Source organism: Haliotis rubra, unplaced genomic scaffold, assembly GCF_003918875.1.
Source record: "Haliotis rubra isolate DU_JTF1 unplaced genomic scaffold, ASM391887v1 Scf311, whole genome shotgun sequence".
Classification (NCBI taxonomy): Eukaryota; Metazoa; Mollusca; class Gastropoda; order Lepetellida; family Haliotidae; genus Haliotis; species Haliotis rubra.
In genome coordinates this window covers 932,902-950,794 of record NW_025766982.1, presented here as the reverse complement: position 1 = coordinate 950,794, position 17,893 = coordinate 932,902, and the positions used below count along the sequence as shown (strand labels likewise).

General features: G+C 38.4%; 1 protein-coding gene across 1 annotated transcript in view; it reads right to left on the bottom strand.

The window, feature by feature from the left end:
* The window catches only part of LOC124283261 (prostatic spermine-binding protein-like), a 37,244-nt gene extending 29,198 nt beyond the window's left edge, over window positions 1-8,046 (bottom strand). The window contains exon 1 of the mRNA XM_046719291.1: window positions 7,923-8,046. Within this exon, the coding sequence (XP_046575247.1) occupies window positions 7,923-8,046 (124 nt within the window). The remainder of the gene's footprint in view (window positions 1-7,922) is intronic.
* Between the last annotated feature and the right edge of the window lie 9,847 nt (window positions 8,047-17,893).

The following is a 17,893-nucleotide window of genomic DNA, read 5'->3' as shown; positions in this document are numbered from 1 at the left end:
TCCCGTTGTTGGAATGTTGCTTAAAGAGGCGTAAAACTAGATTCACTCTCTCCCAAAGTGGGCACGTACCCTACCCCTTATCATGTAAAAATTATTTTCCGACCTTTATTGAAGGAGACAATATTGTTACTTAGAGTGGAATGCTATATAGTACATGAATATGAAACAGATAAATGTGTAGACACATGTTAGCGCGCATGAATGCTTGTACTGAAATTAAAACAGCCGTTATTTCCAATAATCTCTTCAGTCTCTTGCAAAAACACTCAGCATGTGTCGCGGGAGAACGTTTGACATATTATTCACCACAATTTTCGGAGCTAGATTCTTTTTCGGACAAAAACTCCTTTCATCACCAGAAGAGGAACTGCTGAAAGATCTGAACTGAAATAGCATGTTTTTAGTCTTAAAAAAACTGGGAGAACGTTGAGAGGAGCTGCGCCATTTCCAGTACACTATAAAAGGAAGGAAACAAAACGGAACGAAATAATATAATGTAAAAAGTTTAAGTGTGAAAAGAAAATACACGTACGGTCTTTCAATAGCAAACCATTTACGATCGTCATTTACGTTTATAATGCATGTGTATACACTATTGCAGTGTATATTAATAGCAAAACATTATTTTTTAGTAGCAAGTAGTCAAACAAAGATGTATCGAACATTGATGTGTCGAACCTCGAAGAAGAATTGGATCAGAATGCTGGGAGGATTCGTTTCTTAGCTTGGGAGCAGTCATTGTGGCGGACACTAGTGACGTCAAGATCACGGGGTGGGGGTATCGACAAGGGGAGTTAACTCACACCTGTCTTAACATTATCACACGTTCTATAAAAGCAACCAATGTATTCCGTAACCATAAGAGATCAACTGCACAATTTCGACTATATCCTGACAGTCGAACAGTGACGACACCGGGTGTTCGCGAGAAGAGGTGCTCTGCATCACTGACACCGTTCACAAACACACGCAAAGGCAAGTCACAAGGCAAAACAAAAAATGTTGAGAACATAATTTTGGTCAGGGATGGGATCCTCGTAAGGATGCGAAAGCCACATTAACTTGGTGCACCCAGTAACTGCAAAAATTGTATGATCCTCAGGGAGTTGAGATTGAAAATACGATGTGCCGTTGAGTATGAACGAGGGAAAACAAAGCGCTTTGAGCATGCACGTAGCTGGGATAGACTATGGCGCTATATAAATACCCATAAGATAAAATAAATAAGTCTTAACTCTTCTCAGTGTGAAGCAAATTTCTCCTTTTTTACCTGGTCATTTAACCCTTTGTAAGTATGAATATTTTGGCACCATCATTAAGTGGCATTATAAAATCTATAGAATATGGCAGGAAGACAGTGTTGGCATTGGCTTCAAGAACACGGAATATGCAATGCTTGTCTTCAGCATGGATCTACACTTTGACACAGCTGCCATCGATCAAACGCAGCATAACCAGACACAAAATAACAATTCACTTCTAAAATCGCCCACCTTTACTTCGTTCTTAAGCACTTGTGAATAACCAAGACGGTTATTAAACAGATATAACACTTCTAAGTCTTACCTGGCTTCAGCTGTCATTTCGACTAATTAAAAGAATCAATCACATTGACGTTTCTAAATCCGTCACTTGGAGTGTCTAATATACTATGGAATTTCTTGTGACCTACAATCATGAACAATGAACAGGCTGATGGCATACTAATCATATCATTGACGACAACTATAAACGTAGCTTGATTATAGGCCGGTTTCTTTACTTTGATGGTGTCTAGTATTCATTTTAATGGAAATTATTCTGATAGAAAGTACTTATATATATATTGACATATCTAGTTGAGCAGCTCTGCAACCTGCCGATCAGAATAACACCATGCCTCTTTCATTGTCTATATGGTGTTGAAAATATAGAGATAATGTTGATGGCCCTTTATGGAGATGCAGACAGGCGTAAGGTAACGATGGGTGGATGGCAGGCTTCTTGGTGACCATGTATGGAGATGTATGACGGACATCTTGGTGACCATGGACGGATGACGGGCGTCTTAGTGACTATATATGGAGATGTATGACGGACATCTTGGTGACCATGGACGAATGACGGGCATCTTAGTGACCATATATGGAGATTATGACGGACATTTCTATGACCATGTATAGATAACGGATGTCTTGGTGACCATGGTCGAATGACGGGGGTCTTAGTGACGATATATGGAGATTATGACGGACATCTTGGTGACCATGGACGGATGACGAAAAGCTTGGTGACCATGTATGGGTGCGTATGACGGACATCTTGGTGGCCATGGACAGATTACGGGAGTTTTGGTGACCATCTATGGCGATGTATGAAGGGCGCTTTAGAGAGTGAGTGAGGTTTTAGGCCGTTTTAGCAATATTCCAGCAAAATCACGGCAGGGGACACCAGAAGTGGACTTCACACACTGCACCCATGTGGGGAATCAAACCAGGGTCTTTCGACGCTTTAACCACAAGGCTACCCCACCATGGTGCTAGAAGTAGCAGATACGAGTTTACCTGTTCTTGAAAGGACAACATGTCCAATCTGCCCCGAGATTACATAATGGTTCAGTCGAGGTAGTCTCCCAGTATATTTATATATACCCAAGTGTACGGGCATTAGGACCAGGAGCAATACTACTTTATGTGTGTATGTCTTCGGACTCAGCCGTTGATGCAACATATTTGTCATGCACTTCAAAGACAGCTGTGTTAGTTAATCCTGTGATGAACTACCGCAAGTCTCGCCGGCACTTTCACTGTTTAAACTTGCATCCCTTATTAGATCACACATTTGTTGTCTTGTATCGACGGGGAGGGAGTTTGAAAGACTTGGGAATAGAGCTTTGGCAGGTCGTCAAGGAAACTGTGTTGAAATGAGAAGATGTTTGCTGTTCATTATATAGGGAATCAATTTAAAAAAACCTCAAAATATATGTGACCAAGACCTTTTCTCGCCAATGATTGGGTAAATTCCAGCCCAATGAGGAGGAGTATGCCTTACCTTTTTATGGCAACATCTTTTGATGTCCCACTGTATACAATGCCAGTTGATGCTGAAGCCGAACGTATATGTGTCTGGGTCTTCTTTTTTTAAAAGGTCCCTGTCTAATGCACACGGAATGGACTGAGACTACAATTACTGTTTGACTTCTATAGTAGTAATCAGAGAACGTCTAGATGTCTGTAACCTGATGAACACAACAGAGGGCAATGACCTGTGATTTATGGATAAGTGGGTTTAGTAATGTGCGTGTGCTTGGTGACTGTGTCTGTAATAGCGTGTACATTTGTGTGTGTGTGTGTGTGTGTGTGTGTGTGTGTGTGTGTGTGTTGTGTGTGTTTGTGTGTGTGTGAGAGAGAGATTGTGTATATGTGTTTGTGTATGTATGTATGTGTGTGTTTGTTTCCGTGTGCGTGCGTGTGTGTGTATGCATGTGTGTTTCTTTTCGTGCGCATGTGTGTGTGAATGTATGTGTTTGTCTACGCGTATGCGTTTTCGCCAGTGGTGCCTGCGTGCGTCTACGCGTGTACGCATTAGCTTATATACTGCTCACACTTTCCTAAGGATCACAAAAATTCGCAACTTTACTTAAACGTAGATTTATAATTTGAAATTGTATCCATTTAAAACTGGATAAATAATGATATGGTAACACATCTTTAGGAAAACAGCCACTTTAAGCTAACTGTCTGCACTTGATGCATGAGTAACCATAAAAAAACACCAAACAACCATTTTGCAAATCATGGCACGGGTCATTGACAAGTACACAACGCCTGTCAATAGCAGGTATGGGATCCACAAGATGCAGTGACATACTGAAAACTTGGATCCATGCTTACAATAGGCCTAGATATTTAAACCAAATTTGACCCCACATCATAGTTTTCTGTTGAATCAATGATTTGATCCTTAGCAAAGTGTGAATAGTATATGAGCAGGCAATCTGTCTTTTTACCATCCAGGGGGGATACTGGGTGAGGGGACTGAGATGGGAATAGGGAAGTGAGTGAGTGAGTTTGGTTTTACGCCGCTTTTACCAATATTCCAGCAATATCACGGCAGGGGACACCAGAAATGGGCTTCACACATTGTACCCATGTGGGAATCGAACCCGGATCTTCGGCGTGACGAGCGAACGCTTTAACCACTAGACTACCCCATCGCCCGGGAAGAGGGAAGGTTTGTAGGAGAGATTTATCACATTTTATTAATATCCTTATAAGAAGAATATGATCAGGTAGATCGCATATCGCTCCATTATACCGTCACTGACGTGATGAGTAGACCAGCATATGACCTATATTAGGTATCATCTTATCAAGCTAGGTGTATGTACTGATGATTGGCCAATTCTATCCCTGGTGTCCTCTTTATTGTAATATAGGACAATTTATGGAAACTGAACCAGTGATATCGCCGAAAAGTTTTGTTATGATCCTGACCATGGTTTATTTACGACCTCGTCCAACAATACTTGATGAATCAGTCTGACACATTTCTGTAAAATGTGAACTGTGACATTTCTTTAACTGCGCACTGTCACTTTAATGAAGACACCAGAGATCGAATTATTCAATATTCATTATAACACACGCCTAGCTTGAGAAACAGATGACAATTTAAATGAAAACCTTATTACTGTCAACACCGATGACAGCAAAATGAGACACATTCGTTCTTATATCAAAGGGTGACATTGTATCTGGATCACGAAGGCTAACATCATCCCTGTTGATGTACGTTATACAATCAGGAGTGAGTGAGTGAGTTGGTGGGTTGGTGAGTGAGTGAGTGAGTGAGTGAGTTCCGCCTTTTAGCAATAACCAAACAATAACACGGCGGGGGATTTAGCGCCAAATAAAAAGTTATTATTATTATTATTATTATTAAATGGGTTTCGCACATTGTATCTGGAATCAACCCGGGTCTTCGGCGTGACGAATGGACGCTTTAAACCCCCACCACCACCACCACACACACCCCACACACACACACTTCCCTCCCCCTATCTGGGTTTACGATATAAACGAATAGTGGGCAAATGATTACTTGGACTGAATATGCTGGGACTGCCATTAACCAGATAATTGTCACTTTTAAATTTGGGATTTACTTCATCCCAAGATTGCAATCTATTATTATGTCAAAATGGTGGTTGCTAGTCACTAAATAGAATTAATGTTAGTTGCATTTGGTGGGTGTCTGCGATGTCGACAAACTGTTCTTAATGCGGGGTATTCTTGCTAGCGGTTTTCTTCGAAGTTTTCACAGAGCCTATGCGTTGTCTTTGTCAATGGATATCTAAGGTGTCGTTGAAAGGTCGTGATGCGTTGTCTTTGTCAACGTCTGTCTGTGATGTCACCCAGAAGATTTTAAACATAGTGACCATGACTGTCCTCGATGTAGTCCAACAGGTCCTAGTGCCTTGCGGCGTTCTCAATTTCTGTCTTGCAGCAATAGTTCTCAGGGCGTTGAATCCTTAACAATAATTGTATATGACGTCATCCAACAGGCCATAATGCCACGAGGTCTTGTCAATTCGTGTCGTGATATTTGCATGATCATGATTTGAGACGGGATAGTTCAGCCTGTTAATCTTGGGATGTTCAGATTTGAGACGAGAATGGTTCGTGAGACCGAGGTGGTAGATAGTTGAGAAGGTGTGTCCTTCTACACATAAGCCTTCCTCAGGTATAACAGAGCTCATCACTGCATTCCCGTTGAAATGTGGCCGACCATTTGTGAAGTTTATAACCATAAATGATTATAATATGTATCATCATCATCATAGGATTCAGTGGATAGACACTTTATGCAAAATGTCCTGAGGTTTTTCAATTTTGGCCAGAGTATTCAAAAAATGGATTACACTACTTTTTGAGGGTATATAATCCAGTGTAAATGGCTATGGGAGATCATTTTTTCCAATATCAAGAGGCTGTCGCCAGGGTGACCCAGCATCACTTTATATCTTCATCCTGTGTGTATAGTAGGGCAGATAATGGAAAAATCGTTCACTTTGTGCTACAAGCAACAAAATTTGCATTCATGTTCACTTTGGGACACTTACTCAAAAAATAACGTTGGCCACTCAAAATTCCAAGATGGCCGCCATTTATATTACACTATCTTTGTTTCAGCTCCTAAAAACATAATTTCTCTGAGATTTTCAACGTATTTGTGTCCCAATGTGTTAATTAAGATATTGTTTATGCTATGTTGCAAAATATGATTGCTTCCAAAATCCAAGATGGCCGCCAATTTTCCAAAAAAGCAAAGTTTTAAAAATATTTCTTGCATTTTGAACTCAAAACAAGACAGAATCAAAAGAAGTCTCCATATTTGACTTTCATCATAACATCTCTAGATTGGATGATGTAATAGGCTAGAAAACATATTAATGTTGCTGAAGGAAATCCAAGATGGCCGCCATATTATATTATAAACAAATGTCATATGATCACTTAATACAAGAACATGATTTAGAAGACAATGAATGTTCAATGATAGTTTTTATAGCTTTCCAAAGAACAAAATTATTGTAAGGAAGTATAGACATCAAAATCATCTATATTGTAACTGTTTACCTGGCTCATTTGTTTCATTTATAGTTGCCTCTGTAAATGATCTGATCAGCGTTAAGATCAAGAGTTCCATGTCCAGTACCAGATTAAAATAGTGGAATTGAGGGCTTTGCGACTTACGCTTCTCACTTTTCAGAAAAGTTTAAGCAGGGTGACTTTGGAATAGGCTATGCTTGATGCAGCTATGATGTACTTTAAATTTCATCACATATTTCTTAGAATTTGTATAACACAATTTGTTTTTGTTTACTAAAATCTGATTTTAACATAAGTCAACAATTTTACTTACCAGGAGATAAGATATCAATATTTCAATATATTTTCGGAAAACATATTGTTTATACCATTTATTCATTTATTTTACATCAAGTTTGGTAACTATGAAAAAAACAAAACAAAAAAATCATAAAGTTTGTTTGGGTCCAATGTTATCTAATTTTGAATCTATACTACTAAAAAAAGAAACGCATAGCTGAAAATAATCATATATTTAAGCATGTAAGTTTAAGTGGTACAGGACAGTGATAGAGAAAACATTGTTGAACATGTATTGTCCAGTGGAAGTAGAGGTGGGACGTATCAAATGACATGTGCAGAAAGGTCAAAGTCACAGAGCAGTCAGTATCTTATGTGAACGCCATTAGCAACAATGGTTGCCTGGCATTGGCGTCCTATAGATTGGATCAGATTCCGGATGAACTGTCTAGGGATGACCAGATATTCTTCGTGCAAAATCAGAAACAAAGCAGCTAGGGTCTGCAGCTGAGGATCACACTGTCTCGCACGTCGATCCAGTTCGTTCCACAAATGTTCAGTTGGGTTCAGATCTGGTGATCGGAGGGTCATGCAAGAACCTGAACGTTGTGCTGAATCTTCCTGTATGCGGTCGAGCATTGTCATGTTGGAAAATGACGTTCTGACAGTTCATGAATGGAATGACATGAGGCCTGATGATTTTATGGAACAGTAACGTCGAGCTGTAAGATTGCTTTGGACGTGAATAACATCGGGTCTTCCATTGCCTGCCCAAACCATAACACTCTCGCCACCGAATCTGTCCACTTCCCGTACGCAATTGGGAGCAAACCGTTCATGACGCCATCTGTACACTCATGCTCTTCCGTCAGGCTGAGCATATACCAGCCCACGACTCATCACTGAACACGACAGTTCTCCACTTTGTAGTGGTCACTGGAGATGGTTTCGACACCACTGTCTACGTTGTTGCCGATGATGTCGTGTAAGGATAGGTCCTCGCAAAGGCCTCCTTGGACGAATATCAGCCAAACGAAGGCGGTTTCTGACAGTTTGGTCCGAGATTGTTCGGAGTCCTGGAACTACAGATGTTGTTGAGGATGCGGTCGTCAACCTGTTCCGTAAGTGTCGAAGAATAAACCTGTCCTGGGCGGATGTGGTCACCCAGGATCATCCTGACCGAGGACGATCAAGTGTCGTTCCATACTGCTGGTGCTGATGCCAAAGCCTTCCTATGGTACTCTTAGACACATAAAAGTGCCTGACCGTTGACTACGACTCACCAGCTTCCAAATGACCGATCGCATTATTGTGCTGAGTCTCGGTAAGTCTAGGCATGACTTCTCATCAAGATTTACGTGTGTCAGTTGCCGCTAAAACAATCAGACCCCGCTGGTTTCTATTGTAAATGTTGCACGGATTGTGCATGCAGAGGGAAGTGCATGAATCGCATCACATTCATTCTTTATTATCTTTATTGAGAAAAAAAACAGATTCGGTTGCGTTTTGGCGACAGGTTTTCAATGGCAATTGATTCAAACTCGGAAATGGTTGGAGGGAACGTTCACCATTAGGGCTGTGTATAGGCAAATAAATTGTATTATATTGCGATTCAGGTACCCATATTGCCATACGTATTGCGATATATTGGGAACTCGTCAATCCTATTTTCTACATTATAAGTCCCTAAACATATATGTCATGATTTTAATTCTCAAAATTAGGTTGCATAGTCAGGAATTATATTTTCTTTTTTATACAATTTATAGTATTACAGCATGCCGTTTTGTCATTGAATAACGAAGGCAACATTTGTTGTAAATGAATGTCTGTGTAGATTTTAATTTAAATAAAGATAATCACAAAAAACTTCATATATGTTCTTTACCCAATATAAGGATTCTCATAAAAAATATTGCAATTGTTTGAAAAGCGTATTGCGATATACCGGTAATACCGTGCAGTCCTATTCATAGACATACTGATTAGACACACACTTATGATTCATTTTTGAAACATTACATGGAAAAATACTGGCTATGCGTTTCTTTTTCTATTTTTTCAGTATTATATATTTGATTAAACATTTTTAAAAATCTGTTAACTGCGTTATGTTATGTGCCACAATATTTCTTGAAGACTAAATGTGTAAGAATTGTTAACAGTAATACGAACAAGAGATAAGCAAACATGAATATTTAATATATTATCTTGATCATATATTTATTATATTATCTAAATATGTATTATATTACTGCAATGTTTTCATGTTTGAATAATTATTATAGTACTGCAACATTTTCACCAATTTCCTTAAAGTATGTCTCTTTAAAACCCATTTAGGAAATATTGTATGTTCTTCTGAGATACTCTGTCAATCCGTCTGGTGGAATGAGAACATAAAAATTGGTGGAAAACCTGTATGTTATTTAGAATTGTTTGAAAGAGGAATCATCTTTATAAATGACTTTATGGACGATGACAAGCTCTATAATTTTGATGAATTTCAAGACAAATATGATATGTCAATAGATTTTTAAAAATATCAGGGCTTGCGCTCATCAATTCATAATTTTATTAAAAAACAGAAAAAACACAACCCAAAAAAGTTAAATGTGCTTTTCTTCTTTTCAATTATCTGAAACTTGGAAATGAACAAGGCAGTAAACATTTCTATCAATCTTTATTAAGCACAAACTCTTCCAAATCTTCTGGACAATGCAAATGGGAAAAGAGTTTGATAAAGAATATACTGAATCTGAACAAGAAGGAATCTATCTGATATTGAAACGATGCACACAGAGTGTTAACTTGAAGTAGTTTCAGTTCAAACTTATACATAACATTCTTTTTACACACACACATTTACATATGACTAGATATGTAGACTCACCATTGTGTACATTCTGTGAAGCTGAACCTGAAAGAGTTATTCATTTGTTATGTGAATGTGAACATGCAACATGATTATGGAGTCACTTCTCGGATTGGTTAAATACTGTAGCTGCAGGAAGAATTTGTTTTACAGGTAAAAACATTATTTTTGAATTTGAAGGGAAACACAACAATCCATTGAATGTGATCAGTATCATTGCCAAACAAAGTATCTATTAATGCAGTAAAAAGACAATCAAACTTTAAACATGTTAAGAGAGAGATAATTAACTATTATGAGGCAACAAAGATAACAAAATTCAGAATTGTCAATTCTCAAGTTTCTTCAATATCTGGTCGTCTTGTCATATTTTGTTTGCTGAGACTTGACAAATTTTCCCCAGGGGTTAATTATCCCAAAAATCTCTTTATTTGCTGAAATTGGCAAATACTCTACACAGCTATTGGTATTCTCTGTACATCACTGCAAGTCAAAAGAATAATTAAAACATAGTATAATTTGTATAACAATTTTATGTGCCATCTGTTGTACATTATCATGTTGTATGTACCTAGTGCTACTTGTACATCGTGATTAAAAACTTTACTTAATAAATGCCAGGCTACCATGCTCCACAAACACTTTTATCTGTTGTTATATATGTTACTGTATATCTATATTTTGTTATACATGAAAATGGGAAGTAAAATACTTTAATTTAAAAGAAAGTCATCATCATCATCATCATCATCATCATCATCATCATCATCTTCATGGTCGTTGCTTTAGAAGTCGTTCACACAAATTACTATTTCACCCGCGGATGGGTATGTGTTGTGTGTGGGGCCGGATATTGGAATTGAGACTGGGTTTTGGAAGGAGGGTTTAGTTTGGTCAAAAAAGTATATCCTTGTTATGTCTATGAACAATTAATTAATTTGGACGATTCCTCCTTTCACAAATGAGCAAAGTTTTAACAAAATCCGGAATACAATTCTAACAAAATCCGGAACATAAGTCTAACAAAATCATCGACGACCTACACCCGCCTCGAACTCCTTTCCCTCAATATATATCGATGGGCCGTTGTGCTGAATCTTGCTGTATGCGGTCGAGCATTGCCATGTTGGAAAATGACGTTCTGACAGTTCATGAATGGAATGACATGAGGCCTGATGATTTTATGGAACAGTAACGTGGAGCTGTAAGATTGCTTTGGACGTGAATAACATCGGGTCTTCCATTGCCTGCCCAAACCATAACACTCTCGCCACCGAATCTGTCCACTTCCCGTGCGCAATTGGGAGCAAACCGTTCATGACGCCATCTGTACACACATGCTGAGAATATACCAGCCCACGACTCATCACTGAACACGACAGTTCTCCACTTTGTAGTGGTCACTGGAGATGGTTTCGACACCATTGTCTACGTTGCTGCCGATGATGTCGTGTAAGGATAGGTCCTCGCAAAGGCCTCCTTGGACGAATATCATCCAAACGAAGGCGGTTTCTGACAGTTTGGTCCGAGATTGTTCGGAGTCCTGGAACTACACATGTTGTTGAGGATGTGGTCGTCAACCTGTTCCGTAAGTGTCGAAGAATAAACCTGTCCTGGGCGGATGTGGTCACCCAGGATCATCCTGACCGAGGACGATCAAGTGTCCTTCCATACTGCTGGTGCTGATGCCAAAGCCTTCCTATGGTACTCTTAGACACATAAAAGTGCCTAACCGTTGACTACGACTCACCAGCTTCCAAATGACCGATCGCATTATTGTGCTGAGTCTAGGTAAGTCTAGGCATGACTTCTCATCAAGATTTACGTGTATCAGTTGCCGCTAAAACAATCAGACCCCGCTGGTTTCTATTGTAAATGTTGCACGGATTGTACGTGCAGAGGGAAGTGCATGAATCGCATCACATTCGTTCTTTATTATCTTTATTGAGAAAAAAAACACAGATTCGGTTGCGTTTTGGCGACAGGTTTTCAATGGCAATTGATTCAAACTCGGAAATGGTTGGAGGGAACGTTCACCAATAGGGCTGTGTACTGGCAAATAAATTGTATTATATTACGATTCAGGTACCCGTATTGCCATACGTATGGCGATACATTGGGAACTCGTCAATCCTAGTTTCTACATTATAAGTTCCTAAAAATACATGTCATGATTTTGATTCTCAAAATTAGGTTGCTTAGTCAGGAATTATATTTTCTTTTTTTATACAATTTATAGTATTACAGTATGCCGTTTTGTCATTGAATAACGAAGGCAACATTTGTTGTAAATGAATGTCTGTGTAGATTTTAATTTAAATCAAGATAATCACAAAAACTTCATATATGCTCTTTACCCAATATGAGGATTCTCATAAAAAATATTGCAATTGTTTGAAAAGCATATTGCGATATACCGGTAATACCGTGCAGTCCTATTCATAGACATACTGATTAGACACACACTTATGATTCGTTTTTGAAACATTACATGGAAAAATACTGGCTATGCGTTTCTTTTTCTATTTTTTTCAGTATTATATATTTGATAAAACATTTAAAAAAATCTGTTAACTTGGTAATGATATGTGCCACAGTATTTCTTGAAGACTAAATGTGTAAGAATTGTTAACAGTAATACGAACAAGAGATAAGCAAACATGAATATTTAATATATTATCTTGATCCTATATTTATTATATTATCTAAATATGTATTATATTACTGCAATGTTTTCATGTTTGAATAATTATTATAGTACTGCAACATTTTCACCAATTTCCTTAAAGTATAGCTCTTTAAAAGCCATTTAAGTATAAATATCAGAGTGATGAAAGCCTGCAAAGAAAATCTCAAGGAAACCAAAAATTGTGTATGATCAGTGGCAGACATTTGAAAAATGGTGGCCATCTTAGATTGTTGAGTGGCCAATGCTGTTTTTTTTAAGATAAATCTTTGTTGAGTACACGTACCAGTTTTGATCCTTTAACATCTAAATCTTTAGGGACCACAAACATTTAATATAGACAAGAGTCAAAAAATTATAATTTGATTTTACCATATTCAGATAAAACTACCCATATAATTTATTATTTGTCTTTTTTTCATTAAAACATGGTTCTGCAACTAAAGTGGAATTAGACATCTGGATGAAAAACATCTGCCTAAAATGATAGTAAAAAGAAAAAGATTATATATTTTTGTATAACCAGCGGCGGCCATCTTGAAAAAGGGCGGCGATCTTGGATTTTTGATTGGCCAACGTTATTTTCTGAACAGGGAGCCCATGGTGAGCGATCATGCCAATTTTGGTGCTTGTATCACAAAGTGAACGATTCGGACTATTTTGGGCTGTTATCCGCCCTACTAGTAGAAGTCCTAGGATTAATTACAAGAAAAGATATTAAAAAAACACGGTGTTAGTATGGGTAATACAGAACATATCTTAGAACAATTTGTAGATGACACAACTCTTACTCAGAGAGAGGATTACAGGCTGTTTTCAACATTTTAATTTCATTTGCAAGATTTTCAGGACTAAAAGTCAATACTGACTATGTGGTCGGTCAGAAATGTAACTCCAATGGGGAGAAACGTCATCTGAAAGTCTTTACTACTTCCTAAACTAAATCACTTGTTTAGTATCCTACCAAACCCACCGATTGAAATCATAGATAGATTCCAAAACAAACGTTTCAACTTTATATGGAAAGGAAGAAAAGGATAAAGTAAAGAGAAGTTTAATGAAAGAAAAAACAGTTAAATTTGGAGGAATTGGGGTACCAGATATACAAAACACCATATTTGCACAGAGATTATATTGGATGAGAAGAATATTGCAAAATCTATTGAACTTTAAATATGTCTTTACGAGAGATCTAGCAGATATTATTAGGTTGGCAGACCCTGTTTACATAAAAACGAATGTCCTACCAACGGTGTCAAATACTTTCTTGAGGGACGTACTGCAGGGATGGTCCAATTTTATAGCTAAACACTGTGGAAATATTGAATGTTCTTCTGAGATACTAGTACTCTGTCAATCCGTCTGGTGGAATGAGAACATAAAAATTGGTGGAAAAGCTGTATGCTATTTAGAATTGTTTGAAAGAGGAATCATCTTTATAAATGACTTCATGGACGATGACAAGCTCTATAATTTTGATGAATTTCAAGACAAATATGATATGTCAATAGATTTTTTAAAATATCAGGGCTTGCGTTCATCAATTCATAATTTTATTAAAAAACAGAAAAAAACACTCAAAAAAGTTAAATGTCCTTTTCTTCCTTTCAATTGTCTGAAACTTGGAAATGAACAAGGCAGTAAACATTTCTATCAATCTTTATTAAGCACAAACTCTTCCAAATCTTCTGGACAATGCAAATGGGAAAAGGAGTTTGATAAAGAATATACTGAATCTGAACAAGAAGGAATCTATTTGATGTCGAAACGATGCACACAGAGTGTTAACTTGAAGTAGTTTCAGTTCAAACTTGTACATAACATTCTTTTTACACACACACATTTACATAAGACTGGATATGTAGACTCTCCATTGTGTACATTCTGTGAAGCTGAACCTGAAAGAGTTATTCATTTGTTATGTGAATGTGAACATGCAAAATGATTATGGAGTCACTTGTCGGATTGGTTAAATACTGTAGCTGCAGGAATTTTGTTTTACAGGTGAAAACATTATTTTGGGATTTGAAGGGAAACACAACAATCCATTGACTGTGATCAGTATCATTGCATAGCAAAGTATCTATAAATGCAGTAAAAAGACAATCAAACCTTAAACATGTTAAGAGAGAGATAATTAACTATTATGTGGCAACAAAGATAACAAAATTCAGAATTGTCAATTCTCAAGTTTCTTCAATTTCTGGTCATCATTTCATATTTTGTTTGCTGAGACTTGACAAATTTTCCCCAGTGGTTAATTATCCCAAACATCTCTGTATCTGCTGAAATTGGCAAATACTCTACACAACTATTGGTATTCTCTGTACATCACTGCAAGTCAAAAGAATAATTATAACATAGTATAATTTGTATAGCAACTTTATGTGCCATCTGTTGTACATTATCATGTTGTATGTACCTAGTGCTACTTGTACATCGTAATTAAAAAAACCTTACTTAATATATGCCATGCTACCATGCTCCACAAACGCTGTTATGTGTTGTTATATATGTTACTGTATATCTATATTTTGTTATACATGAAAATGGGAAGTAAAAGACTTTAATTTAAAAAGAAAATCATCATCATCATCATCATCATCATCATCATCATCATCTACATGGTCGTTGCTTTAGAAGTCGTTCACAAAAATGACTATTTCACCCTAGGATGGGTATGTGTTGTGTGGGGCCGGATATTGGAATTGAGACTGGGTTTGGAAGGACGGGTTTAGTTTGGTCAAAACGTATATCCTTGTTATGTCTATGAACAATTAATTAATTTGACGATTCCTCCTTTCACAAATGAGCAAAGTTCTAACAAAATCCGGAACACAATTCTAACAAAATCCGGAACATAAGTCTAACAAAATCATCGACGACCTACACCCGCCTCGAACTCCTTTCCCTCAATATATATCGATGGGCCTATTACAGTTGAGCGGGAACAACGGCTTCTCTGAGATCGTTGCTCTGTAATTGTCATCACAATTGACTAAATGATTCAGATATAGCTCCAGGACACGCTGTGCTGTTTTAGGCATCAACAGTCGCCCTGATGACATCCCTGGTACTGGCACCATCTTTGAAGTAAGTGGGTCACTGTGAGCTGGGTGAATGCCGACACCCGTGATGCAGATGGTTGTCACTTTGGTATATACCCACGAGACTTTGTCAATGGTTGTCTACGATGTTGTTCAACAGTTGTTTACATGATGTGTCGATAGATGTCGACGATGTTGTTCAACAGTTGTTTACATGATGTGTGATACATGTCGACGATGTCGTTCAACAGTTGTTTACATGATGTGTCGATAGATGTCGACGATGTCCTTCAACAGCTGTTTACATGATGTGTGATACATGTCGACGATGTCGTTCAACAGTTGTTTACATGATGTGTCGATAGATGTCGTTCAACAGTTGTTTACATGATGCGTCGATAGATGTCGACGATGTCGTTCAACAGCTGTTTACATGATTCATGTCAGTTGTTTACATGATGCGTCGATAGATGTGGACGATGATGCCAGCTTGATGTGATAGGAACGCCCGAAGTGATGCAGGTTTAAACCAACGATTACACGTATGGAGGAGACAAACCTGGGGATATAGTTATTGTGAACCGGGATTCGAACCCAGAACCATACATTTCTGGCTTGCGAATGGGAATCATGCGCAGATGCCTACATTAAAGTGACAAATTGCCTGAAAATATTAGTTGGCTGGTTGGTTGGTTGGTTGGTTTGTTGCTTAACGCCGCACTCAGCAATATTCCATCTACATGGCGGCGGTCTGTAAATAATTGAGTCTGGACCAGACAATCCAGTGATCAACAGCTTGAGCATCGATCTGCGCAATTGGGATACCATGACATGAGTCAACCAAGTCAGCGAGCCCGACCACCCGATCCCGTTAGTCGCCTCTCACGACAAGCATTGGTTGCTAAGGACCAATTCTAACCTGGACCTTCATGGGTTGAACATATTTGCTTTCCTTCACCATGAAACTGTCACGCCAAGAGCTAACTGATGTCATATAAGTACAGATATAAGATAAATAGATACTTTTATAAGAACTTCGTGAAACGACTCATTTATTGTGGTCAGCCGTTAGAAATTCAACCCGTACTATCACACTTCCAGCAGACGACCGAAATGGGTCAGTAAATGTAATGACCAGTGTTCTCTGGCCACCGTTGCTATGTTTAATCTTTGGTTAAAGAGGGAATGAATTCCAGAATAACTGAATCTGTTTTAGAAGCCTGCGAAAGCGATAAATCTTATCTGAATTGGACTGAATCACGAGATCATGTGTCAGACAAGGATGATCCAGAAGAGATTTGGGAGACAGATTTGAAGGAGCAGCCGATAAAGAAATCATGGTCCGAGCTTTGTTCAGTTGAAGAATGTGTTGACTCGTCGGACGCTGACCCACTACACGACTAATGTATCGACACATGTAATTGACCTCTAGATGCAATTAACTTCGTTTGATACAAGCTTTGACCTGGTGAATATTGATTTCATAGACAAATTCTGAATGGAGCCATCCCCCATCCATGTTCACAGCACCAGAAGAGGTTCTAACTAAAGGTTCTAACAAAAGGTTGCTTGAAGTCTCAATGACAGCAGCTGTGGAAGCGTGACTGGACAAAGAGATCGACTCAGAGCGAGCCATACTTAAACAGACTATCATCAGAGTTTAGGAGAACGGCCGTTGGCGGCACATTTGGTTCTTAATTGTGTCAATAATTTCGATAAGTCAATGCAAACATATGAACCTTGATAACTGGACACTGCTACATAACTAACAGATATAGGGAAACTGACTGATGATTTGGTTGGTCGGTTGGTTGGTTGGTTGGTTGGTTGGTTGAATACCGCACTCAGCAATATTCCACCCATGGTGGCGGTCTGTAAATATTCAAGTCTGGACCAAACAGTCCAGTGATCAACAGCACGAGCATCGATCTGCGCAATTGGGATACCATGACATGTGTCAACCAAGTCAACGACCCTGACACCCCCATCCCATTATTAGCCTCTTACGACAAGCATGGGTTGCTAAAGAACAATTCTAACCCGGATCTTCACAGGTTACTGACTGATGAAAATGTGCACAAAAAGGGTAAATGATGACTAAAGAGACACATCTGTAGGTTAACTGATGGATATAGAGACACACCTGTAGAATAACTGGCGGATAGAGAGACACACCTGGAGGTGTAACTGACGGATATAGAGACACATCTGTAGGTGTAACTGACAGATATAGAGACACATCTGTAGGTTAACTGACGGATAGGGATACATACCTGTAGGTGTAACTGGCAGATATAGAGACACACCTGTAGGTGTAACTGACGGATATAGAGACACACCTGTAGATGTAACTGACAGATATAGAGACACACCTGTAGGCGCAACTGACGGATATAGAGATACACCTATAGAT